This window comes from Epinephelus lanceolatus, chromosome 10 (genome assembly GCF_041903045.1).
Source record: "Epinephelus lanceolatus isolate andai-2023 chromosome 10, ASM4190304v1, whole genome shotgun sequence".
NCBI lineage: Eukaryota > Metazoa > Chordata > Actinopteri > Perciformes > Serranidae > Epinephelus > Epinephelus lanceolatus.
Genome location: NC_135743.1, coordinates 5,811,157 through 5,839,123, shown reverse-complemented (window position 1 = coordinate 5,839,123; position 27,967 = coordinate 5,811,157). Strand labels below are relative to the sequence as shown.

At 41.6% G+C, this 27,967-nt stretch overlaps 1 protein-coding gene across 1 annotated transcript; it reads right to left on the bottom strand.

The window, feature by feature from the left end:
- Window positions 1-6: 6 nt before the first annotated feature.
- On the bottom strand, window positions 7-27,967 carry LOC117265368 (immunoglobulin superfamily DCC subclass member 3). The gene is made up of 14 exons (XM_033639818.2): window positions 27,749-27,967; window positions 18,327-18,632; window positions 18,060-18,204; window positions 17,831-17,961; window positions 16,912-17,049; window positions 16,667-16,825; window positions 9,269-9,434; window positions 8,041-8,291; window positions 7,795-7,959; window positions 7,520-7,708; window positions 7,232-7,339; window positions 7,020-7,143; window positions 6,442-6,541; window positions 7-5,627 (listed from the first exon to the last, which is right to left on the bottom strand). The coding sequence occupies exons 1-14, from the start codon at window positions 27,795-27,797 to the stop codon at window positions 5,541-5,543; spliced, it is 2,118 nt and encodes a 705-aa protein (XP_033495709.1). The 5' UTR covers window positions 27,798-27,967; the 3' UTR covers window positions 7-5,540.

The window sequence follows — 27,967 nt, the reverse complement described above, 5'->3', positions numbered from 1 at the left end:
ATCTGCTTTCTATTCCAATTCGGTTTTATTTGGTTTTCATGTGTCGAAATATCAGAACAGGTGGTGAAACATTTAAAAACACAAAAGAATTCATCCACTGAAACTCAACAGCGTGACGCTCGGATGGTAACGACCAAATCTCATTCAAAAACTGTCCAAGTTTAACTCTTCAGCTGATCTCTTCTTTATGTTTCTGTGTCGTCTGTTCGGTTTATAAAGCACTTTAAAGCTTTGGGATGCTTTTTTTCCTTTCTTTTTTGTAATGACACATCAATGAAATGAAAAGTTTTGAGAGAAAAGAAATCAGAAATATTAAAGCATTACTTTTCTCATTGGTTCTAGCCTTCAGTCTCTACAATCGCTACATCTTAGTTTTAGTTCCTACAGCGTGTCGACAGGCGGACGAAGTCTGAATTTAAACTAAAAATCAGGTTTTTATATATAATTTCACTGAACATCTGTAGAATATGGCTTGGTAATCACATGTATGGCTTATTATTAAATATGGCTATTAAGTTTAATCAGTGACTCGACCTTCAGTTGAAAACACGACACTTCTCAAATTCTACAAACATATTCACATCATTCAACTAACAAAAGAATCAGAAAAATTCAAACAATAGAAAAACAGGGAGGTAAAATGGTAATAATCATAATATTATTAGCAATAATAATAAACACTTTAAATGCTCTTCTTCACAGGTTTTCATTTTGGCAGAATTTCCTCTTCACTGCCGAACGGCGGCGATGGAAAAATAAGAATGAACTGAAAGAAGAAAGTTCTAGAAAAAGAACAGCCAACATTATTTTTATAAACATTTTCGTCTGCTTAAAATTTTTAGAAACACTCCGACCTGACAGCGACCTTGTACCTTTGACCCCGAGGACAGCAGAGAGGTGAACTACAGGAGCAGAGGGAGGACATGAGACTCCATGAGACTGGACATGACTCAACGTGGCTTGTCATGACTCGAGACTACACTTAACTCAGTAAAACTCAACAAAACTCCACATGAAGGCATGACTCGATCTGATGCGTGTCATCAATGTGACTGTGAGTCTGGCTGAAGTGACTCAATTTGACTTGTGTCTTGATGAGACACTATGGGACTCACTAATACTTGAGGAGACACAGCCAAACTGGACGTGACTTGATATGACTTGTTAATCTGCTCACAAACTCAAAACTAAGGAGGTAGTTTCAGTTAATTTTGCTTTCAATAGCTTGACACCCATTTAACGGGAACTAACTGGTAGATTTTTAACAAAAAATTTGCAAAATGATGTGAAATACAAGAGACCTTTTCTTTTAGTCCAGTCCTCCATCGACTCAGTGAGCGTTAGCGCCACACGTCAAAACGCTGTCCATTTAAAAGAAGTGACATTTTAATGTTGTGATGTGAATATTGTGCATTTTATTTTGTTTTCTATTGGCTTTGCTGACAGACCTTTAGCTGTGTTGAAACATACTGCCCACTGCCCACCTTCTGGTCTCCACTGGTTAGCTAACACTAGCCTTGGCCGTTTTGTACTGCACACCAGCAGGGTCGGATGGGAGCTAAGTTAGCTAGCAGCACCGCTCATTCTGGATTACCGCTGGTAACACTGGACAACAACATTGCTATAGAAACATAGTAGCAGCCCTCCAGGTCGTCCTGGTGAGTAAGTGGCTTCATTTTGTGCCACAAAACCCCCTTTAGCACTGTTAACTATGTTAGCACCACTAGCCATGCTAACACTGCTAACACAGCTAACAGTGATGCTAAGGGGGGTTTGTGGCTCACTCTTTGAGTCACTTACTCCATGGGGTGACCTGGTGGGACACCGGAGGAGGGTGGCCACAATATTTCCATAGTAACTCTGTTGGGTCGAGACAGTGTTTCTAGCGGTAATCGCTAAATGGGCAGCACTGCTAGCTTGCTCCCACCTGACCCAGCTGGTACGCAGTGCAGTTACCTGAGTCGCAAAATTAGCCAATAAACTCACCGTAACCAGTCAAAAGTATTCTCTGTGGTTCACCGATAAACAGTTAACTGTTAATCGGTTAACGTCGCTAACCCAAACAAACAAAACTAGCAGTATTCTGATAACAAAAATAAATATTTGTCAGACTGAACATCACATTTCCTGTTAAAGTTTTTTGTCTCAAGACATCATTAGTTCACATTTCCCTCTGTTTCAGAAAAAAATATCCTAAACTGAACAGCTGAAGTTAAAGTTACTACTCCAGTTCATGTAATACTTTAAAATACTGTAAATGTAGATCTCAGCGTCTCGGGGTCTGGGGGTCTCGGGGTCTCAGGGTCACTGTCAGTATCAGAGACAGAAGCTGTAAAGACATTCAACCACAAACTGAACACACAGACTGTCTGTGGCTCAAAACACAAAGAACTGAGGTAATATTTATATTTATGGAGCTTTTGGTCAAAGTGTTTCTATCATTCAGTTATTTGGCTATTTTTTTAACTCATCCTGACACATGGAGCTCTTTATGTAATATATAATATATGAAAATATAAATTCACTTCTCCTTTTCTAACTGTTTATCTGAGGTATAAAATGTGAAAGAGAGTATTTCTTTTGGTTTTGTTTGTTCTTCGACTCTGTAAACAGAGAACAGAGTGAAAACAAACAGTTTGAACAGAAAACGGTGAAAACTATTTTTATCTTTGGGCGTCGTTCAGCTTGTTTTAAAGAATATTTGGAAGTTTGGCTGAAACTCTACAGAAAGCTGATGTTCATCTACTGGAAAGTTTAGAAGTTACTTTCAGGCATTATAAGACATATGAGGTCAATTCAAACATGGCTGACGAGGCTGCGCACACCTGCAGGCAGGTGACAGGAAGTGGCCGCCTCTGCAAAAATAAAAAAAATTAAAACTTATATTTAAAACTCAGGACAGAAAAGGGCCAGGACGTCCACACTGAGACGTCCACAGTGTCCAAACTTTCCATGTTCACCTGTTTGTCTCTCAGGTGTCAACTGACACTGAACTCCTCAATGTTTCTTCTCAGGTGGAGGTGAGACGTCTGCAGAGGAGGAGGCATCTCCATGAAGACCAGGACAGGTGCTTCTGACAGACTCTTTGTTTGCAGACCTCAGTCAGCCTGCATCAAACAATCAAACTTCTCCTCTGCAGTCAAAGGTTCATTCTCCAACATCTCCAGTGCACTTCAGGACCCAAACAGTTCAACAGATCATTTACTGGTGGAGGAGGATCTAGCTCAGGTTTCTGGACTGCTGAAGGTCAGGACAGTTTTTGGGGTACAGAAGGAAATTTAGAAGCTAACAGTTCTGCCCTGAAATATCAGATCTCATGCAAGTTATTTATCTGTGGAGGAAAAGATCTGGATCAGATTTCTTGAGGCTTGTTAGAGGTCAGAGATGTGGTTCATTGTGGGGAAGGCGAATATAGCCCTAAATATCAGACTTTGGGCAGAATAAAATTTGGAGCAGATTCCCAGACTGGGATAGATAAAGGAAGACAATGTTGTGCAAGGTATTTAACAATTGGCATAAGACTTTGGGACCTGAAACCTGAGATTTGAATCAGGTTTCTGGACTGCTGAAGGTCAGGCCTGTGGTCATGTATTTGGGCTCTTTAGAGTGATCTCTACAGCAGGTTACTCAGACTTTGGGCTACAAAGTTGTTGGACTTTAGAAACATGCAACATCCAGAAAATTTATAGACTTTATATATTCTAGAGTTCTGGAGCAGTTTTTTGGACCTTCATGGTGCCATATATACCTCCAGAGAAAGATAGTTGATTGTTAAGTCTCTTTCCCCATTCATCAAATACTGACGCTTTGGGTTGGGTAGCCCCAAAGCATCTATATTTGACGACCTGGGAATGAGACTCAACAATCAACTATTTTCCTCCAGAGTTACATACGGCATTTTTAAGAAGTAAGACATTGCCGGGATGAAAGAAGACTTTGTGCAGGTTGTTCTGCTGGAGAGGATAAGATATTAAAGCACAGGACTATAGACTGTCATTGCGTTTCAGAAACCCAACTACTTTTAAACCTTTAAAGCTCAGATCTGGAGCAGGTGTTTGGACCTTCAAACCTCGGACATGGCTGACATTAAGACTTTGTGCATGTTGGTATTCTGCTACAGAGGATAAGATCCAAGGAAGGTGTTGAAAGTCAGGACTATGGTCCATATCCAGAGGATTTTTATACGCTGAACTCTCAGATCTGGAGCAGATTTTGCGCCTCAGAAGGTATGATCATTGTGGAGGTTACTGAATCTTTTTTAATTTAAGATCAAAGACAGAGTTTTGTCTAATGTAGAAGTTCAAATCTGAATCAGGTTTTTGGGCCCTGGAAGCAGCACTGGAGGAAGTTCTTGGAGTCAGGAAGCAAAGCGTCAGTCATGAGTCACAATCAAAGATAGCTGAGATCTTCTGTGGTTTCCCTCCGCCATCTTGTCTTTGAGGAAGACAACAATGGACCAATCCATCGTTGGAGGGTTCGTGCGAGCAACATTCAGAGTTCAAAGGGCTTCTGGGTGACGGTCCAGCACAGGACATCGGCATTGGTACATAAAGGTAGAAAAATGGCAAAGTGGCCCCAGAGGAGGCTTTTGGTTAAGAGGTAGGTTAGCTTGACCAGCAGCAGGAGGCTAACAGTCGCCTGTAGCTCAGGCGTTTGGCGTTGAGCCCGAGGTAGCTCTCTTTGGAGGTAAAGAGTTTGGTGGAGGTGTTACAGGAGGGAGGGAGGGACGGAAGGGGGAGAACAACCAGCGGACTGTGGGCTTCCTCTACATCCTGATCTGAGGCGAACTCGGTGAGACAAACAAACATTAAAAGGCTAAAGCATCGCAGAGGGGAGTCCTCTACAGTCACCTGCTGACCAGAGAAATAATACATCCCTTTGGCTCTGGGCCTCAGAGGACCAGCGAGTGACACCTTCTCAGGTGAACCCACCCGCAGTGGATCCTCCGAGGACCCTGTCTCTGGTCAGACCGGTGGAAGGCCTCATCGTCTCAGAAAACTTGGCACCGATGGTGACAAACTCAAAATGACCCCGAACTGAAGAAAAAAGGTTTTGGTTTCAACAGGAAGCATCTAGGATGCCACAACAGTGACATCAGCATCTGATACCACACAGGAAACAGCCAGAGTCATGTGACCTCCGACTTCAAGTTACTGACAAATTCTGGAATCAGAATTCAGCTTTGGTTTCAGTCTGAAGACGAAATTATCATGAATTGAATTCAAAGTAGTGGACATCTGTGGAGTATTTCATGGCGCTGTAAAGAATCTTGTGATCTTGTGAAGTATTTCATGGTACTGTGAGGTATCTCGGGGTGCTGCGAAGTATTTTGTTCCCCTGTGGTATCAGATGCTCTCTGGATGCTCCTTAGACAGACTCATCATCTCTCATCTCAATATTCTCAAAGATAAACTCTACTCTCAGTCATTCATAAAGGCTGAAGTGGCTGTAAGGCTGTCAGGAGGAGAGGAGGCGCCCACAGGCTGGAGCTCAGGAGGAAGAGGAGGAGGAGGAAGGTGAGGAGGAGAGTGTGTATTTTTTTATCCGGTGCCTGTGCCTGTGCCGGGTTGGACGGGTGGAGTTTGTTCAACCATGACCATCACTGGGGGAGGGGTGGAGTCACATCTCTGTGGATGGAGCAGACAGGGACACTGTTAGATTAGACTGTTAGGGACTAAACTACCAGAATAAGAGCCCTGTCGCCGCTGATGTAGCGTCAATTTCGTCAATGAAAACTATGAAAAAGTATTTGTTAGAGAAAAAGACAAGACTGGCTGACTGTCATGAAAAGTAAATAATTGAATAGAAAATGAAAACTATAACAAAATGTATTGAAAATTTACATAAAAATAAAATCATATATTAATGTTATTGTCTATTCATAGTCAGTTCTAAGGAATGACAGCAGGTTTAATGTCTCCACACAAAGAAGTATCTTGTGTTAATCTGATGTGACGTTTTACTGGCTCTCAACAGTGAACAGTATTTCAGTGAATCAACAGTTCGAACAGCGAATTGAGGAGAAATATGTCAGATAAACACCTGTAACCACAGTAACTGGACACATCAAAGATGGCAGCTGTAGCCTCACAGTGATCGGAGGATGTAAAAGTTAAAAATGCTCAAATGAGACAGAACTTCACTGATAGAAACTAAAACAAACAATAATCAAATGAAATGAAGAGGCTGTTACAGAATCAGCTGAAAGAACTGGTTTAACTGGTTTAATGAAAGCGGGAGATTTACAGGAAGACTAACTGAAAACTCTTGTCATCATGGCAACAGTGTGGTTGCCATGGATACCTGTACTGATGGTGGCAGGTGACAGATCCTAACAAAGGGAGGTGTTATCTCCTGTGTCACTTTAACAACCCTCATTATAACTAACACCTCTGAGTGTGTGTGTGTGTGTGTGTGTGTGTGTGTGTGTGTGTGTGTTACCTGGTTCAGCTCGATGTTCTCAGGTGTGTGCCCTTTAGCACCTCTGACATCATTCAGGGTGCGTGGAGTCTCCCAGCTCGCTGACTTCCTGCAGAAGAAACTGAACCCAGAACAGAGTGAGGATGATGACATCATCAGGCAGGGCTGCGTCGACAACTTGGTACAGATACAGATAATGTACTTGCTCTGAGTTTGAGTATCATACGAGAAGGATGTGTCATTATCTGTACTCCCGATGAAGGAAAATCCACATTTGGGTAGCTGTGTTACTCTTTGGCTATCTGTTACTCTTGTGATAAAAAATGATCTGAAGCTCAATTCTGAGGCCGTTCTGTGAATACTTTTCTCATAGTAAATATCGCAACTTCTGATCATCCATATAAATTTCAGGCTTAAAAAAAAAAGTCTGAATAGGCCCCGCCCACTTCTGGTATGAACTCCACCCATTCCAAGTACAGATACAGATAATTTAGTTGGTTGAACAGATACAGACATAGATACAGATAATGGTGTACTTGCTCATCCTGATTATCAAGTAATGATGATGATGATGATGATGATGATGAAGAGGGTCTTACCTGCGTCTGTATCCCAACAGGACAAGGAGCAGGCAGCAGAGGATGCAGGCGAGGCCGCTGTGCACGCCGACCAGCAGAGTGGACACGGAGCCGTGAGACTGATCGCAGTTACAGCTGGGACCATCTGACGGACACACAGAGACATCGTGTTAAACTGGTTCCACTGGTTTCACAGGTGAAAGAGAGGTCAGAGGTCATGTTGAGGCTCCTACCTGCTGCAGTGTTTCCTCCCTCAGCCAGAGACACGAGGCGGCGGTTGGACGGACCGTCTCCGTTCCCGTTAAACGCCACCAGCTGGATCTCATAAACTGCTGCCGGTTCTGTAGGACAGAAACAAACAGTTAGATATCCGTAGTAGTAGTAGTCTCCACTGAACTAAACCAGCTGACGACAGGACGGACTGCTGACTCGCTGATTAGATAACTAACTAGCTGGCTAACATTAGCTGTGGCCTGGTAACAGTACATAAACAGGTGTACTGTCCCTTTAAGAGGACTCACCCAGGTGGGAGATGGTGTGGGTGTTGATGTGTCCTGGGAATGTCTCCTGTCCATGGACGTCTGGGTTGGAGACCCCGCGGTACTCCAGTCTGAAGCCCTCCAGCTTCCCCGGCTTACTGGGCAGCTCCCAGTACACCTGCATGGCCGTCTGGTTCAAGACCTTAGTGAAGAAACTGGGAGAACTGGGAACTGTGGGACAGACAGAGACAGACTGTGGTTACATAGTGGACAAACATTTAAGGTGGACAGTATGAAAGTGTTTAAGGTGGACGTACCGCCCCCCTGTGTGGTGGCAGTGATGGTGCTGGACTGCTGACTTCCTCCCAGGGCGGAGTACGCCTTCAGGTAGATGGAGTAGGTGGTGGCAGGTTCCAGGTTGTTGAAGTCGTGACTGAAGGTGGTCTTACTGACGGCCTCCTGCAGCTCTGCACTGTCCGGCTCTGAGGAGGTCAGAGGTCAAAGGTCAGAGGGATCAACAAACACAGGTCAGAGTGGAACCTGATCTCCGGTCAGTCCCTTACCTCCCAGTCTTCTGATGTGCAGGACGTATCCTATAATCTGCTGGCTGACGCGCTCTGACGGCTGCTCCCAGATCAGCTGCAGGCTGCTGGAGCTGAGGGCCGAGGCGCGGAGGCCAGTGGGGGCCTCGGGCAGCTCGGGCCCCTGGCTGATGGCGAGGCGGGCGCTGGCCTGGTTGGTGCCGGCGCTGTTCTCTGCGATGCACTGATAGATGGCCTCGTCCTCGGGGGTGATCCGGGTAATGGCCAGAGTCCTGAGGGGGGACAGAGAGCGTCAGTGAAACTGGTCTCTAGTCCAGTATGATACTGGTCTGTATCCAGTTTGATACTGGCCTCTAGTCCAGTATGATACTGGCCTCTAGTCCGGTATGATACTGGTCTCTAGTCCAGTATGATACTGGTCTCTATCCAGTTTTATACTAGTCTCCAGTCCAGTATGATACTGGTCTCTATCCAGTTTTATACTAGTCTCTAGTCCAGTTGGATACTGGTCTCAAGTCCGGTATGATACTGGTCTCTATCCAGATTGATACTGGTCTCTAGTCCAGTATGATACTAGTCTCTGTCCAGATTGATACTGGTCTCTATCCAGTATGATACTAGTCTCTAGTCCAGTATGATACTGGTCTCTATCCAGATTGATACTGGTCTCTATAGTCCAGTATGATACTAGTTTCTATCCAGATTGATACTGGTCTCTATCCAGTATGATATTAGTCTCTAGTCCAGTATGATACTGGTCTCTATCCAGATTGATACTGGTCTCTATCCAGTATGATACTGGTCTCTATCCAGATTGATACTGGTCTCTATCCAGTATGATACTAGTCTCTAGTCCAGTATGATACTGGTCTCTATCCAGATTGATACTAGTCTCTAGTCCAGTTGGATACTGGTCTCAAGTCCTGTATTATACTGGTCTTTAGTCCAGTTTGATACTAGTCTCAAGTCCGGTATGATATTGGTCTCTAATCAAGTATGATACTGGTCTCAAGTCTGTTATGATACTGGTGTCTAGTCCAGTGTGATACTGGTCTAAGGTCCTGTATGATACTGGTCTATACTGGCGGTGTGTCACATACATGTCTTCACCTCCTCATTACAGACTCCTGTTTGTTCAAACTCTCTGAACTTTATGTATTAGTGTCAAAGAAGAGGAGTAAGAGTGTGTCTTCCTCTCCCTCCTCCTCCTCCTCCTCTCTGACTGATCAGCTGGTTATTTAATTCTTACGTGTTTCCGTTGGTGAGTTTGACGTTGCCGCTGGGTGTCAGCAGTTTGCCGTTCTTCAGCCAGATGAGGTGCGGCTCCGGCGCGCCGGTCGCTGTGCAGCTGAAGACAGCGCTGCCCCCTGATGGTCTGGAGACAGACTGAGGCCACTGCACGAACTCTGGAGGAGCTGCAGACACAGGAGGAAGAGGAGGACAGTTAATACCATCATCATCATCATCATCATCAATAGTCACCTCTTCTCCTCTGTGTCAAACAAACTGATGGTTTCATTTTCACTGGAACACATCACCAATTATCTATAAGTCAATTCTGGTACCTGACCCACTGACAGCTTTATTCGGCCTCCCTCCAGATCAGGACGTGACAGCTACAGTACGACACGTCATTGCTTTAACTACTCTGCTAGCCAGACGCTCCGTCCTTCTTAAATGGAGACATGCTTCTCCCCCAGTGCACGACTGATGAATACAGGAAGTCTTGAAATGCGCTGAACTGGGAAAGTTCAGATTCTCACTGAAGGGATCCTTAAATTCTTTACACAAGACCTGGAGTCCCCTGTTAACCTTTATCAGTGACCTCACTATTACTCCTACACTTCGTGCCTCATTTTATATATTTCACTTACTATTTAAAAAACTCTTATATAAAACAAAATGAGCGCTGACAATGCAACATTTTTTCACATCTTCTTTTCTTAACAAGTTTCATTAACAACATGAGTAATTTAAAACGATTTTGATTATTTAAAACTAAGGGTTTCATAAACTCAACATCTCATGGATCTTCAGTTGAGCCAATCAAGATGCAGCAGCAGTGGTCCCAGTACCATCACTGGTATGAACAGTGGTAGTACTGGTGGAGTCCAGCAGAGGGCAGCAGAGCTCTGATTCACAGGAACAGACCAGCTGCTGCTGATGTTCAGTCTCTGCAACATCTTTTCTACAGTCGTAATTATATTGAGCTTTTTTTTGGGACAGAACTCATGATTGGTTTGTTACAAAGAACATAATACCTGTTCATTAACACTATATTGTTAATTTGGGTGGATTTTTGCAAAACTTTAATTATATTTTGATTATAGGTAAAATTTTATGCCCATATGCAGATTTTTTTTAAAGCTTTTTCAAGTTTGAAAATCTTCTTTCAATCCTTCAAAAAACCGAAAAAGAGAAGTGTCTAAGATTCTCTGAATTACTTGAGTTATATATTAATTAAACTTCCTTAATTCAATTGTAGTTTTTTTTTTTTACATATAAATTTAGGAATTTATTAGTTTTATAAAAATTTGTTTGGTTTCTTCCTTTTATCCCAGTCATTTCTTTTTTCACATCATGCTGCTTGGAATTATTATTTGACGTGTTACAGAATGATAATAACTTTGTTATCTGAAGATAAAAAATATATATACTGCTAAGATTTAAATGTAAAAACATATGTTGCATCAAATTTATTATATATTTATAAAAAGAAATGTTGTGCGGTGAGTTCACTGGTTGCTAAATTACTTAAGAAAAATAAAAATCCAGATTTTTTCCAGCAAACTCTTTAGATGTTTCTTATTATTTCTTGTATATTATTTAATATTAATAGTTTGACACTGAAATTCAAAGTAATTTAACGACAGTGAGGAGAAACTCTTCTTCTTCTTCATGTTCCCACAGTGGAGCTGAACACAGACAACATTATTTATCAGCAGAAGAAGAAGAAGAATCTCTGGACTTTGCATGACAAACACGTTTCAGTCTGAACTTGAACGTGTCTTTGTGTTTGAACACCACTTTGACCTCTGAACCCCCCTCACCCTCCAACCCCCACCCTGCAGCAGACAGACAGGTGCTGTCTCGCCTCCGGCCGGTCCGTCTCCACGGTAACAGAGAGACCGTACACACACACATGTGTCTCTGTCACCCTAAATAACCTATTGAAGCACCGCCCACTTCTACTCTACATACTGAGGGGTGGGGGTCAGAGGTCACAGAGAGGAGGGGGGTGTTTCATTAACAGATAAAGTCGATTTGTGGAAAGACGACGACCTTTCACACACTCTGCAACTCAAGTTCAAGAGCAAAACACACACACACACACACACACACACACACACTGAAAACAAACCTAACAAATAATTTCTGTTTTAAAGGTTTTAGTATTTAGATATTTTACTGAAGTATAAAAACTCTGTGACAAGTAGAAGTAGTTTTATTTAACTGAAGGCCAAACAGACATATGAAGAATAAAGTTTCATTAATATGTTCAGAATATTTTTGCACCAAACTACACGATTATTTCTGGAAATGATTAAAATCTCTTTTATTCTTCAATTGCTTATTGATTATTTGTGACTTTAATGAATAATGTGTAATTAATTAAAGTTAACTAAGTGTAAATCGTTTCTATTTTTGTTTTCCATAAAGCTTTAATCGAGCTACAGATATGCAAAATAAAAATAAACCTTGTATCCTCAGGCATCAAACTGAATATCGATCAGTGCACCTGTCAGAGGTGAGACCAGGTCATTGTTTTGCAACTCCCAGGTAGGTTTCAAGTCTTTGCACTCATGTCCCAGGTCCTAATGTTTGAAGTCACCAAATGTAGTAACATTTTAACAACCTATATTAAAATATTAAATGAACAAAAATACATGCTTCTTACTTTTTTATTTTTGTAAAAACGCGTTTGCTGTTACTGACTTTTATCATAAAACAGCCGTGCTGACGCTGGACTTTTATGGCATGAAGCACTTTTAACCACAACAGAATGAATTTTGTGTGTTTCTGTCTCGTCGTGTCGTATTTAAATCATCTCATATTGGAAAATGTTTTTAACTAAGACATTTTTTGATAGACTATTCTTTCTTTAAAGTTGTTGTTTTATATCTAAATCAGTCGGCTGCGGGTCACGACTGACTTTGAACATGCCTGCCTGAGAATGAGCCATTTATATCTACACAGGGAGCAGGTCCTTGTCCACAGAGATCGCCATGTTGCACCATTACAGTAGCTCACAATGCATAAACCGAGCACTGACTCTAGATAGGGACATTCACATTTATGCATCAGCCGCTGTAGTTAGTAGCCCCTCCTCAATGAGCAGGGTCAAAAAAAGACAGTGATTTTTAACATGAAACTGTTTTTTCAGAGTTTTTAACAGATTAAATCACCTGGTCTGTTTGTTTTAGAGAAGATGAGACCTCAGTGGATAATTCAGCTTTGGTAAAAGTCTCCTGAACATCTGGATCTTAAGTTATTAGAGAGGTGCTGGGCTAACGGCCTGTCTCCAAGAGGCTAAACAGTGTTAGAAAAACACTGATATTTTAAACGTTAAACTGCTTTATTCAGTGTTTTTACTGGTTTAAATCAGCTGGTCTGTTTGTTTTGGAGAGGAAGAGACCTTTGTGGATGATTCAGCTCATGATATAAACCTCCTGAACGATGAACACTTGGCGACATTCTCACCAAATAGAAGTTTAAGCTGGTTGCAGTCTGCAATTCTCACTAAATCCACTAAATCGCTCCCTAAATCTTACGCACTGTTCCTTTAAAAGAATGCACATAATTTTGCCTTTTTCATTAGTTCTTCAAATCCTGATGACATTTCAGTGTTTTGGTATTAAAGGAACATGTTTCTAACTCTAACCCTGAATTTAGGAAACAATCATATCTTACCTTAGGACAGGAACTTAGCGATTTCAGAACTGTCCTAACTTTGTCTATATGGCACTGATGATGAGGACAGGACACAACATTAACACCAAATTACAATGATGAAAGGCTGCTCAAACCATATGATGTCACTTTAAACATTTTCCTGGACCATGCACTGTATTATGTACATATAGATCGACTGCCAAGACAATTAACTCTGATTTTGGTCGCTGTGATGCCTCTGGCTCTCTCAGGCCCACAGGAGGCACAGTTATATTAAGGATTTCTTAAGTTAAGATAAGACAGGAGGTCTGAGATTGTATAGGACACAGACAGGAGTTTATAAATAGCTTCTGAGATCAGATTTTTCCAGGACGAGCATTTAGTATATTCCTCTGTAACGAGGCGGCAGCAGGTTCCTCTGATTTTAAATATTTATATTAGTGACAGACGGAGTTTCAGACTGAATAAAGTCCTCATTGTGAAGTGGAACTCTTCACATGCTAATAATTATTCTAATGAAGCTCTCAGTGTGGGAAACACACTCACACACACGCGCAAACACACACACAATGAGCCTACGTGACCTCCGACCCCCCCACCCCCCCTCCGTCACCTCCTCTGTCTGCAGCAGCAGGACACGAAACAAACGCACCCACAAACAGCTCTTGTTTACGTGCTGCTGAAAACATCAGTAAAATATCAAATAATATTAATTATGATGATCAGTTAGTGTTTCAGTCTTTGTTCATCCTCTGCGGTCTGTTTCCTGTTTCCTGTTTCCTTTCACAATAAAGTGTCTCTCTTCAGGTCCAAAACAAAACATGTGAAAACATTTTTAAACCATGTGAATTATCTCATCTGAAAAAATCCAGATCAGGGTTTAAATTCAGGGGTCCTAAAGAGTCCTGGACCCCCAGCGGAGAGCTGAACCTGAACCTGAACCTGAACCTCAGCAGGAGGAGGAGGAGGAGGAGGAGGAGGAGGAGGAGGAAAGGGGAAAGGAGGAGGAGGAGGATAATTTCCTGCTGCAGGCTGCTGTGATGGAGGTCAGAGGTCAGAGGGGATTGTTCACTGAATCTAATGATTTCAGCTTTGAGTCCTGTCAGACTCGCTGCTGCTGATCTCAGCTGGACACAGAACAACCGCACGTTTTATAATGTTCCTAAAGGTTTGTTCATGTTTCTGAAGGTTCTTAAAGGATCCTAAGTGTTTGCAGATATTTGTTAATGTCACCATTTTTTCCCTTAAAGGTTTTTTTGGGAGGGAGTTTTTCCATATCCTCTGTGAGGGTCCAAAGGACAGAGAGATGTTGTGTGCTGTAAAACCTCTGAGGCAGACTGTGAATTGTGATATTGAGCTTTATAAATAAAACTGAATTGAATTAAAGGCTTTATAATGTTCCTAAAGGTTTGTTCATGTTTCTGAAGTTTCCTAAAGGATCCTAAATGTTTGCAGATGTTCATTAATGTCTCTAAAGGCTTTTAAATGTTCCTTAAGGTTCCTAAAAATGTCTTAAGGTTTGTTTATGTTTCTGAGGGTTCTCAAAGGATCTTAAATATTTGCAGATGTTTGTTAATGTCTCTAAAGGCTTTTAAATGTTCTTAACGGTTCTTGAATGCATTGTTCCAATTTTTAAAGCTTCCTACATTTTTGTAAATATTCCTAAATGTTCTTAAAGGTTCGAGAAAAGTTCTAGAATATTTGAAAAGGTGTTTTGTCCATTTCATCTCTGCATAAATCAACTTTATCACTTAATGTTTTCACCAGAAATAAAATAATAAACTGGAACATAAATAATATTTCTGAAGTGTTTTATGAGTCAAGAACTGAGAGATGCTTCAAACCTGCTGACAAACCCAACGACTGCAGCTTATAATGATAATAATAATAATAATAATAATTAGTAGTAGTAGTAGTATTGTTGTTGTTATTATTGTTGTTTTTGTTGTTGTTATCATCAGTAGCAGTAGTGTTTCCTCTCTTTGTCCTGACAGGAGCTGACAGCCTTTGTCTTCTAACCTCCCCCACAGATGTGGTTTACTGAGGGTTCAGAGGTCAGAGGTCAGAGGTCAGAGGTCGGGGGGGTGAAGAGCAGCAGACTAAGCTGAATGTGATGTTTGACACACACCCACTCGATGTGATGAGTTCAAGTTCATCAGTCAAACAGAGTCAGCTGCTGTTTCCACAATGAGAGCTGATCAGCTGATGATACATATTTATATTTAATATGACTGGACCCATAAATACTTTGAGAACATGTGACTCATGAGCAGTGAACGTGCTCGTTTAAATAAAGGTTCAGTATTCAAATGGAGAGGGTGACATCATCGGAATGATGATAAAAATGATTTAAAGCTGATTTTTAAACTCTAAAAAATCTGTTGTCTGTTTGTGCAGTGTCTTATGTAGGTGTGAGGAGTGCTGGGAGAGTTTCACATGTTAAAGCTCCAAAAAACAACTGTATTCATTGAAATGTGTCCATGAAACCACTCGTGTGTTTCTGCTGAAAGGCTCAGCTCTAACATCATTATGTTATCATGTTGTATGATTACTACGACACTGCACCTGAGATCTTATACCCCATTCTGTAATATATTGTACTATATCATATTCCAATTGTGTTAATGTCGTACTGTCTAATCACATCATATATTATATTAAATGATATTATATTATATAACACAGGCAGCTGTACTAGACGCCCAGGATTTGCTCAGAACTTAGTAAAACAGCTTTCTCCTATTTTGCACCATGATCATAAAATAACCTTCAGATCACACTACAGCTTCATTATTTTGTCTCCTTGTGAGTATGTAACCTAACAGTGCAACTGCTTTTCCTAAACTGGATTTTGTATCATGTCATGTATCTGTTGTTCTGGGGTGTTTTTTTCTTTTGTTTTGTTTTTGGGTTTTTTTGGGCATTTGATCGCTTTTGTAACCTTGTAACGGCGTGGTCAGGTCTCTGTTGAAAAGAGATTTAATCTTAAGGGACTTCCTGGTTAAATAAAGGTTAAATAAATGCATAAATAAATAAAAGCTTTTAGTTCTCCTCTTACACCAGTTGTGCATACCTTGTGGGAAATGTTTATTCACTTTGTAATTAAACTGAGTGTATCAATAAAGTGTATAAGCAGAATTAATAAACAGATGATCATGGTTAAAAACATATGTTCTGTAAGCCTAGAAGAAGAGCAAACCATAATGGTGTATGCCTTCTGCAATCTGAACTCAAGTAGGTGTGTATCTGCAAACTGTATTCCTGTGAGGTCATCATGCCCAGAGGGCCAGAAAACAATCGTGTCAGGTTGATACCTGGAGTGTGTGCTGAAACTCATAAATGATGGTGTAAGGAGAAGTGATCAGAGGGCAGAATGACAGGGCGGCACTGCCAGCTCAGGTGAACAGAACTGAGTGGATGTGATATTAACAGTTAGTATGTTCCCAGGACCAGCTCATGTTTTTGTATATAACCTTTGAAGATTCACAGTTAATTTATTTTAGTTTGAACTCTGACTCACTGGTATTAATTGGAAAAGTAACCAGTGTGGGTGAAGATCTAATGCAACTGGCCTGAGAAAAATATTCTCTTCTCTTCTTATTATTTCTCTGTTCTTAGTATCTGTGCTTATTTCTGTCTTTGTGTTGCTGCAACACCTACATTCCCTCTCTGAGGATCAATAATGGGGATCAATTATCTTAATGTACACATATATATAAATATACAGTGACAGACATGCAGTATCATGACATACCTTGGACTACGAGGCGTCCCAGTGCCGTTCTTCTGGATCTACTTCCTGGTCTGTTTGCTGAACAAACATAAACTCCTGAATGCTGCAGCGTGGCGTCAGAAATCATCAGGTTTCCTGTCCCCAACACCTGGATCCCCTCCACGCCGATGGACCGCCCGTCTGACACACACACAGAGCATTGTGTTACCATGGTTACCACTCTAAACCAATCACAGATCAATAACTGAAAGCTAAAAGGTGACTACCGAGGCGACTCCAGGACACGATGGGGCGGGGGTTTCCCGTGGCGATGCACTCCAGGATGGCGGTCTGGTGGACGTTGATGGTTAGGTTCTGGGGACCGGACAGGATGACGGGTTCTCTGTAGATCCTGGATCCTGCAACTGGACCAGAAGCACAAAACGTCATAAGAGAGAGGGACAGGTGAAGGGTCGACAGGTAGAACATGCTCTCTGTGGGCTCTCTGTGCCCTCAGTTTGGTCTTTCTTTGCCCTCAGTTTGGTCTTTCTCTTTATCTCACATTAGTCTCTGGGTCTGGTCTTAAACTGTGGTTTTCTTTGCCCTCAGTTTGGTCTTTCTTTGCCCTCAGTTTGGTCTTGAGTTTGGTCTTTAACTGTGGTTTTCTTCGCCCTCAGACTGGCCTTTCTTTGCCCTCAGTTTGGTCTTTCTTTGCCCTCAGTTTGGTCTGTCTTTGCCCTCAGTTTGGTCTTTCTTTGCCCTCAGTTTGGTCTGTCTTTGCCCTCAGTTTGGTCTGTCTTTGCCCTCAGTTTGGTCTTTCTTTGCCCTCAGTTTGGTCTTGAGTTTGGTCTTTAACTGTGGTTTTCTTTGCCCTCAGGCTGGCCTTTCTTTGCCCTCAGTTTGGTCTTGAGTTTGGTCTTTAACTGTGGTTTTCTTTGCCCTCAGGCTGGCCTTTCTTTGCCATCAGTTTGGTCTGTCTTTGCCCTCAGTTTGGTTTTGAGTTTGGTCTTTAACCGTGGTTTTCTTCGCCCTCAGGCTGGCCTTTCTTTGCCCTCAGTTTGGTCTGTCTTTGGGGCTCAGTTTCATCTTTCTGTGCCCTCAGTTTGGTCTTTCTTTTCTCTTGCTTTGGTCCTTGAATTTTGGTTTTTCACTTTGGTCTTTCTTTGCCCTCAGTTTGGACTTTCTTTGGCCTGAGTTTGATCTTACCGGTGACAGACAGCTGGGCCTCATGGCTGTATCGAGTGTTGGCGATGTTGGTGGCAACACAGCGAAACAAACCGCTGTCTGTTCGCCGAACGCCGGTGATCTGCAGCACGCCGTTAGGCAGCAGAGTGTACCTGAAGCACAAATACACATTAAATATACATTAGATACTTATTAAATATATGTAAAATACTCATCATGTGAGTTTACGTTAAAGACACGTTGAGCATACCTGGGGTCGTCGGTGCTTAGTGGGCTCCGGTCCTTCTGCCAGGTGATGTTGGCTTCTGGGATTCCATTTACCTGACAGGTGAGTCTGGCCACGCCCCCTTCATCGACTGCCACAGACTCTGGGTGAGACAGGAACTTAGGGAGGGCTGGGGGAGGACAGAGGAGGAGGGGGGAAACACGCTGATCAATACATGCTATGTGTTCGGCTGTGTTAATGTTCTCTGTATGTTGTCAGTATGTTCTGGTCCGTAGAGGTCATGTGACTCACATGCGATCTGGACCCGGGCCTTGCGGCTGATCAGCATGCCATAGCGGTTCTGAGCTGCACAGTCGTATTCGCCAGCGTCTGTCTCGTTGCTCTCCCGTCTCTTGGAGAAGTTCCTGATGAGTAGCGTGCCATTGGCGAGCACGGTCGCCTTGACACCAATCGGCACGGGGACACCATTCCGTCTCCATGTGATGGAGATCGGCCCCTCACCCTCCACCTGACAGTCCAGCATCAGGGGGCGGTCCCTCGCTGCGATGACATCACTGGGCTCTTTGAGGAACGCCAGCTCTGAGGCTCCACTCACACCTGAGAGGAGGAAACGACACAGTCAGTTTCCTGTCACACCTCGGTGACAGAATTCAATTCAGTGAAACTTAGTTAGTCGTGGAAGAGAAACAGACAGCTGGGTCACACAGGTGAGTTCAGGTGCTTCAGAAACTGACCAGCAAACAGCAAATTAAAAAAGAGTTCAGTGATTCTGCTGAGAGTCAACAGGAAATACTCACTGACAGACAGAGGATGACGATGATGATGATGATGATGATGATGGTGATGATGAAGCTGTTGGTGATCAGTGAGACAAATAATTCATGGTTAAAAATATGAACATCACAAGACAGAGAATGACAGAAGGTTCAGGTGACCTCTATTTCCACAGGACTGATCATCATTTAGTTTATCGTCTCTTTATAGATTATATATTAGTATATATTTATTTTTACGTTTCCTTTTTGAACAGATTCTGGTTCTCAGGAGTCTCAGGACTCATGGGAGATGTAGTTGTATGAGGCTGAAGGGTTAATAGAGAAACACTAAACTCTCAGAGCTCATTTAAAAGTTTGTATTTTCTGATCAATGTTTGTTATTAATGTTAAAATCATTCCTTCTTAAGATGAAATGAAACACTTCTGGTGACAGTTAGACAGAAGAACAAAACATGTGTAGTCTGTAACCAGTCGATCTGATCAATCTGTCCAGATAATTGTTTCTATAAAACTTCTGATTAACGTTCCTTCAATGTTTCCCTTCCTCATGGACTCACAGGAAATATTCAAACAAGTCAAAACTGAGGGAAAACTTACAACTCAGACTCAGGTAAACAACATGTTTCTGTAAAAAGGAACAAACTGATTAAGACTTCATAAGGAGTCAGGACCAAACTGTCCACCTCCAGCTGATTAAAGATGAAATGAGTGAATCAAACAACACAAGGCAGCTTGATTGTTATTAGAAGTGTCTTACAACATTAGTGAATCATTTTCTCCACACTTTCAGCTTGTTCTGTTCTGTTTTGTGTCCTGGTTGCTCGATTTTAAAACATTGCACACTCACAAAACGAGGCCTGAAAGAAGCGTGCACCACTTCCCACACAGAAGCTGTCCTCTATAAAAACAGATGGGGGAAACTTTGAGCCATGCTAACCAACATTTTGGAGACGGGAAATTGGCGACGCAGATGGTGAGGTGGAAGCCTGATTGTAGAAATCGTCAAATACGTTTTGGACAATGCCATTTTGGCTTTTGTCCATACGTACATTTTTAGTGTGGATCCTCACAAGAGGTGATTTGTTGCAGGAAGTAAATGATGGAAACTTGAAAGAGAGCTGGAGAGAGGAGTGTTGGTAATAGTTTGTTGTGTTGGAGAACAGAAAGCAGATCGTACTATGTCCTAAGAAAAAGTCGGTGAGATTTCAGAATGAGACTTCTCCTTTAGTGAAACTTGGACACAGAACAGAACGGAGCAAGTAGAACCAACAGAAAAAGTTTTCATCTCTCAGTAGGGTCATTTCTGTGATGCTGTCAGACACTTCTGATAACAACCTGAGCCCGTCAGTGACAAAACAAACACTGTAAATGGATTTAAACTGACAGAGTGCACCTGCCCCAAAGTTCTGGTTACACTGCAGCCTGTTTTGCTGCTGCGCTCTCTCTCAGTACCGGACTAGTCTATAAATCTGTTGTTCCCATGAGTCACTTTGAAAAATACTGAAGTTACCCTTTCATGATACAATATTTATTCCTGCAGCCTTTTCACTCTGCATCATTTATATCTGCACATATTAGTCAAATGTTTCTGTTTAACTTCTTCAGCTTGTTTGTCCTTGTTTTAAGCTGAATGTCTGATCTGTGTTAGTAAACTGACAGCAACACAAACTGCAGTCAGATTTCATGTACAATCAGGTCCATAATTATTTGGACAATGATACAGTTGTCGTCATTTTGGCTCTGTACACCACCACAATGGCTTTTAAATGAAACAATGAATACGTGCTTAAAGTGCAGACTCTCAGCTTTCATTTAAGGTTTTTTTCAAAAATGTAGTATGAACCGTGTAGGAATTACAACCATTTCTTCACACAGTCCCCCGACTTTAAGGGCTCATAAGTATTTGGACAAACTAACATAATTATCAATTAAACAGTCAGTTTTAATACTTGGTTGCAAATCCTTTACAGTCAATGACTGCCTGAAATGTTGAACACATAGACATCATCAGATGCTGGGTTTCTTCCCTGGTGATGCTCTGCCAGCCCTTTACTACAGCCGTCTGCACTTCCTGCTTGTGTTTTGGGTGTTTTGCCCTCAGTTTTGGCTTCAGCAAGAGAAACGCATGCTCAATTGGATTCAGGTCAGATGATATGACTTGGCCATTGCAGAACATTCCACCTCTTTGCCTTAAAAATGTCTTTGGTTGCTTTTGCAGTATGCTTCAGGTCAATGTCCAACTGCACTGTGAAGCATCGTCCAATGAGTTTTGAAGCATTTGGTTGAATCTGAGCAGATAATGTAGCCCCAAACACTTCAGCTTTCATCCTGCTGCTCTTGTCAGCAGTCACATCATCAATAAATACAAGAGAACCAGTTCCACTGGCAGCCATACATGGCCATGACATAACAGTACCTCCACCATGCTTCACTGATGGTGTGCTTTGGATCATGAGCAGTTCCTTCCCTTCTTCCTTCTCTTGTCTTCCCATCATTCTGGTAGTTGATCTTTGTTTTATCTGTCCATAGTATGCTGTTCCACAACTGTACAGGCTTTTTAGATGGTTTTCGACAAACTCTAATCTGGCCTTCCATTTTTAAGGCTAACCAATGGTTTGCATCTTGTGATAAACCCTCGGTATTTATTCTAGTGAAGTCTTGTCTTGCTTACAAGAGCAGCAGGATGAAAGCTGAAGTGTTTGGGGCACCATTATCTGCTCAGATTCCACCAAATGCTTCAAAACTCATTGGACGATGCTTCACAGTGCAGTTGGACAATGACCTGAAGCATACTGCAAAAGCAACCAAAGACATTTTTAAGGCAAAGAAGTGGAATGTTCTCTGATGGTCAAGTCATATCATCTGACCTGAATCCAATTGAGCATGCGTTTCTCTTGCTGAAGCCAAAACTGAGGGCAAAACACCCAAAACACAAGCAGGAAGTGCAGACGGCTGCAGTAAAGGGCTGGCAGAGCATCACCAGGGAAGAAACCCAGCATCTGATGATGCCTATGTGTCCAACACTTCAGGCAGTCATTGACTGTAAAGGATTTGCAACCAAGTATTAAAACTGACTGTTTAATTGATTATTATGTTAGTTTGTCCAAATACTTATGAGCCCTTAAAGTCGGGGGACTGTGTGAAGAAATGGTTGTCATTCCTACACGGTTCATACTACATTTTTGAAATAAGCCTTAAATGAAAGCTGAGAGTCTGCACTTTAAGCAGGTATTCATTGTTTCATTTAAAACCCATTGTGGTGGTGTACAGAGCCAAAATGACGACAGCTGTATCATTGTCCAAATAATTATGGACCTGACTGTATGTATTCTTATATTTAACCATTAAAGTTGATTCTGATTATTGAGGTTCCTAATTCTACTAATTTCCCTGACATGAAAAGGAAGTTTAAACTTAGACCACTCGACCACCAGTGTGGAAGTAAGAAAACATTTTAAAAAGATGTTAAAATTGAGCACAGTTTACTCTTTAAGGTTCAACACTGTCCCAAAGAATAGTGTGATCATTAGAAGGGCCATTTAAAATTATCAATCACAAATTTCAGTGATTAAATAGGATCTTAAATGCCACTGAAACGTGTGTCACTTTGCACCGTGCATTATGAACACTGTACATTATCCTAGGGCGAGGCAATAGATATTATTATATTATCTATATTATTATAGATATTATATCTTTATTGAGATATGAAGCTATATATCGCCTTAGATTTTAGATATCGTTGTAACATGTGTTTTCTCTTTGTTTTAAAGGGTTAATTACAGTAAAGTAGCGTAAATTTATCAACTTACCAGACTTTTTATTTGTTTTAACGCTTGCCTTAACTCACTCAGTCAGTATCCACATTGTTGATGGTTAAAAAAACTCATTGTGTTAATACTGAAGAAAAATTGAAGTTAAAATTCAGTCAGCCTGGACACTAACTTTTTGAAGTTGAAACAAATACTTTCTTTTTACAGTGAAGTTTTCTGACTCAGTGAAGCTGAAGGGCTGAAAATGTTTCACTGTTTGATAATATTTAGCGAAATAATAAAAATTATTTCAGATGAAACTCGACTTCATCATTAAATGTTTGACCTCAGTCAACTTGTTAGTCAGTGAACGCATCGTTCCTCCTCCTCCTCCTCCTCCTCCTCTTCATCTCTTTTCAACTTGAACTTGGTTGAGGTGACTTTCCCAGGCTCCCCCTCCTCTGCCCTCCTCCCCCCCGACACATCGTTCAGACGACGATGTCACCGCCGACCCCCAACCTCCACCTCCGCCCCGTCCTCCATCTTGTTCTGGTCCCAGCTGGTCTTTCAGATGAAGCTGTGGGAGGAGAATCGAGACGAGGGACGGCAGCAGGACTCACCGTGACGTCTGGACCCTCTGTCCCTAAATAGCCTCCCCCACCCTCTCCATCCTCTATAGTATGAATGACAACAATAATGACAACAAAAGTGTGAAGCCAGACACAACAGCCCCCCCCTCAAATCCTTCAAATCCCAAAAACACCACAAACACTCTGAAGACTCTCCGTCCTGCAGCTGCTCGACTTCAGCTTCACTCTACAAACATCCTTCATCATATTCATGTTTGTCCCACTTGTTCTGTTCTAATAAAGTTTTCATACTATTTTATATTTTGCAACTTTGTCCTGGTTCAGCTCGACTCTTTGTCAAGTTCAAGTTCAACTTCATGTTGTCTCTGGAGGAACAAAGACATCTACACAAAGAGTTCCTGAACCAAACTCTGATTGTTCCAGTTTCATGTCTCTAAATGCGGCGATTTTGGTTTTTGAGAAAACTGAAGTTGGTTAAAAGTTCGTCAGCTGAATAAACCGATTAAAAACTATGTTGGTTTATCTGAAAATTAACCATCACAAAGCTAAACAGCTGCTTGTCTGGGCTCAGGAGAAACTTTGTTTCTGGGTTTCTCCTCAAAATCCTCCTGACTGCTGAAGTCAGTAAATGAAACACCAGAATATCAGCCAGCACTGGGCCACAACTGGGCCGACTGCTGCAAACTGGAGAGGCCTCTCAGTCAAGTCTAAAACTGAACTAAACCTAGCAGCTGTTTCCACAATTGACCCGACTGTGATGTCACCTCTTACAGAACAGATTCTCAAAAAATGTTTTGGTCCAAATGCACCCTGAGCTCACACTTCACTGCTGGACAAGTATCACTCTGACCCACAGCAGTCTGACTCCAGGTGCTGACACTGGGCCACAACTGGGCCCAATTGGAGTGGCCTCTTGGTCAAGTCCAAAACCGAACCAAACCTAAAGCTGTTTCTGTGCCAGAGTCACGTCTATGTTGCTCTCCAGTGCCAGAACTCAGCCGACTGTGCCGACACTCAGCCACAATCAGATTCTCAAAAAAAGCCAAAACATTTTGGGCCAAAAAGTTTCCTGAACTCAGTGACACGTCACCGCTGGACCAGAATCATACTAACCCACAGCAGTCTGACTCCAGTGGCCGACTCTGGGCCACAACTGGGCCAACCGCTGCAGACTGGAGCGGCCTCTCAGTTAAGTCCAAAACTGGAAACCTGGCAGCTGTTTCTGGGCCAGGGCCACATCAATGTTGCTCTATGGTGCTAGAATTCAGCCAACTGTGCCGACACTCAGCCAACTGTGCCAATGTTCAACCACAATTGGCCTGACTGTGACGACCCCTCTTACAGAACAGATTATCCAAAAAGTCATAATGTTTTGGCCAAAAGTGTCGTGAACTCTGGACCAGAATCATCCCAACTCACAGCAGTCTGACTCCGGGTGCTGACTCTGGGCCACAACTGGTCCGACTGCAGCTAACTGATGCTGAGAACTTTAGACCAAGTCCAAGCTGGTCCAGATGTGGAGGCCAGATCACATTTAGTTCTCCAGAGCTGAAACTTAATGACAGTTACCTCTACTTCAGAGTTTGAACATGTTTTATTCTCCAGACTGCCGGAGCTCAGCCAGAACTGAGCCGACACTCAAACGTCTCGTTCAGATTTCACTCTGTTTGGTTTCCAACTAGCAATAATCATGTCTTGGATAAACCTCACAGGCTGTGGCACTGCTGCTGCTCAAAGCAGTTGGGTGATTTGGGGACTTTTTGTGTCTCTATGACACAAGGACAGACATGAGGACATCATGTCTCAGTCCGTCTGATCAGCTGATGATGAATCATTCAGCTTCCTGTGTGAACTAAACTCCGCCGTGTCCCCGACTGCATGTTCAGGATTAAATGCAGCCGCCTCCCATCTGGGTCCTCATTATACCAAATGGGGGGAGTCGTCATTTAAAACACTGGAGCAGACAGTCCACCCCCTCCCCACCCTGATCTGACCTCCAAATCCCCTAAAATCCCCCTCGGCCTCTGCATACGGTGACCTCGGCCCCTGCAGGTCATGAGAGTCTCAGTTCAGGTCTGAAGCTCCGTTCGCCCCCTCCTCCTCTTTCTGTCTGTCGTATTGTCGCACGCCTGACCGTGAACTTCACGGTTTTCACCCACGACACCCCCCATCAGACAATGTATCGTTTATCACAAACACTGTGTGATTCTGATGACGCACACACACGATGAGGATGATGATGAAGGCTCAGACGTGACACACACACACACACTTAGCAGGACAGATGTCTCTCTGCTAGTTTTAATTGTCTAATTGGAGCCAATTAAGAAGCTGCTGAGTCACTTCCTGTTAAAACAGCTGATTAACAAGCAGCTTATTCATCAGCAATCATAATTAGGACACAGACTTCAGGCACAACATCATGAAATGAACCACAGAGTGTGTGAAACCTCAGTGTGAGATCAAACTCAAGACGTCACTTCAGCTTCCCTCACAATTAAAACTCTATTAAACACAAGAACTAGAAAACAAGAACGAGTCTCGTCACGGCTTCATTCTGAAGTTTCTGCTGCTGTAACTCTTCACACATTCAGCTGCTTTGAGTCGTTTTACTCTACAGAAAACATCCTGACTTCATCTCACAGGATCGTTTCTGTTCACATACAAACTTTTTCATGTGGAGTAAAATCACAGTCTTGATTTTTAGACTGGAGCGGCCTCCAATGTTTAATTTGTCTTGTGAAAATGTTCTGAGAATATCTGCGGACTCTGTGCCTTAAAATCGATCTGATCTGCTGATATGATGAGGTTGATTTTTCACTGCTGCCTCAGCAAGAAGTAACTTTAATAACACTTTCCTGAGGGATATTTTGGCGTCAGTAACCTCCAGATTTTGTTGAATATGTACACAGTTGAACAACAGAAAAAAAGTTTTGTCTTTGACTTTGTCCTAACGGTCTTTTCTTAAAACCAGTAAAAGAGTCACGACTGACAACACGTCAGATTGTTGGAAACCACAAAAGAAGACAAACTTCTGCAGGATAATCCAGAATCATTCAATGGATTCAATAAACTGTGTTTTTCTGGTTAAACTTTTAGAGTTCAACAAGAATCAGATGAAACTCAGCAGCAGGGAACTCTGGGTAATGTCGCTGCTAACACATTAGCTCACTGATAGCATCCAGACTGTCACGCATGAGTTCAGTTTGTTAAATAAAGTTAATTGAAGGAGCTGAAGCTGCTTCGTGTTCTTTAGGAACATTTTTAAGAACCCTTCAGGAGCTCACTGTCATCCTGCTATACTCGTGAGGACTCACAGCCTGAACACAGTGTGCATTAAACCCTCAGTCAGGTCTGTGAAGGCGAGAGAAGCAGACAAAGCCTGAGGGTTAAAGGGTTAATACAGTCATTTTTAATTCAACTTCAGCTCTAAATGTTTATATTATTTCATTTTTTCAAGTTCGAGCTGCAGAACAGAAATTAAGTTATCAATTATAATGAGACTGTTAATGTTTTAATGCCTGTAAATTGTGAAACTCACTGAATGACGGCTCTCTAGGAAATTAAAGACCGAATGCTATAAACTTAGATTGTACATTTTTACATTATTTTATCCCTGGTGTTTCATTTATCTGGTTCGATTGACTTTTAGGTACAGATTTTTAAAATTTTATTGGTTTATTTATTTTATTTTTTGCTGTTTAATGCACTTTGAGCTGTTTGTAAAGTTGCTATATAAATAAATAAAGTTAAAGTTATTAATTCATCATAATTGAAACTGACTGGTCCTCACAGGAGCGAGAGATTGACACATTAGAGGACACACACAAACACAGTGAAGTGACTTCTCTTTGTGAGTTCATCCCAGCTCAAGTTCAAGAGCAACACACACACACACACACACACACACACAGTCTGACCGTCTGTATGAAAATGAGGCTGATGAATATTCACAGAGACCGTCTGTCCACTTCTTCATCACTCGTTCTCACAACAAAAGCTCATAAAAATCATACAGAAAAACAAATAATAAACAACAGAAGAAGAAAAACATTCAAAGCAGCAGCAGCTTGAAAAAAGGAAATTTTGTGCATAAAAAATTATAATAAATATTAGTTAATAACATGCATAATCCAAATAATTGTTTCACATGTGTATATATCTTTTACAAAATTAATATTGTCTTATTTTTGTTAATAATCTGCATGCTTAGAAATTATTTTAAAACCTTTACATTTTAATCTTTTATCATACATAAATATTGTTTGTATAATATATTATGTATGATATTTTATATTGTCTGCAGGGAGCACAAATGAGAAACTATGATATAGAAATACATCAGTCTAGTTTGGATATTTTGTGTTTTCTCTTAGTCTGCTCAATAATCAAAGTATTATTATCATTATTATAATAATGTGTAACTTTACATTCAGAGCTGACGCTTCATTCAAAGCTGCAGAGATCTGAAATATTCTGTAAACTCATGTTTAACAATCTACCTGCTTCTTTCCTATAACTGAATAAATGTACATATATAGGCTATATATATATACTTTAATGGATATGTTGAATAAAAGGTAAATATATCAGACCTGAGCAGCAGAGTCCCAGCAGCATCATCATCATCATCATCATCTTCATGTTTGTTCAGTTTAAATCCAAATCATCAGAAACACAAACATCAGCAGCTCCGACACAAAAACAGAAAAATAAAAACTCTTCTTTTTCTTCTTCTTCTTGTTTTGAATCCTCTTTATATAAATGTAGAATATTAAATCCTGGAGGACTGATGATGTGAAGCTGCTGCAGTC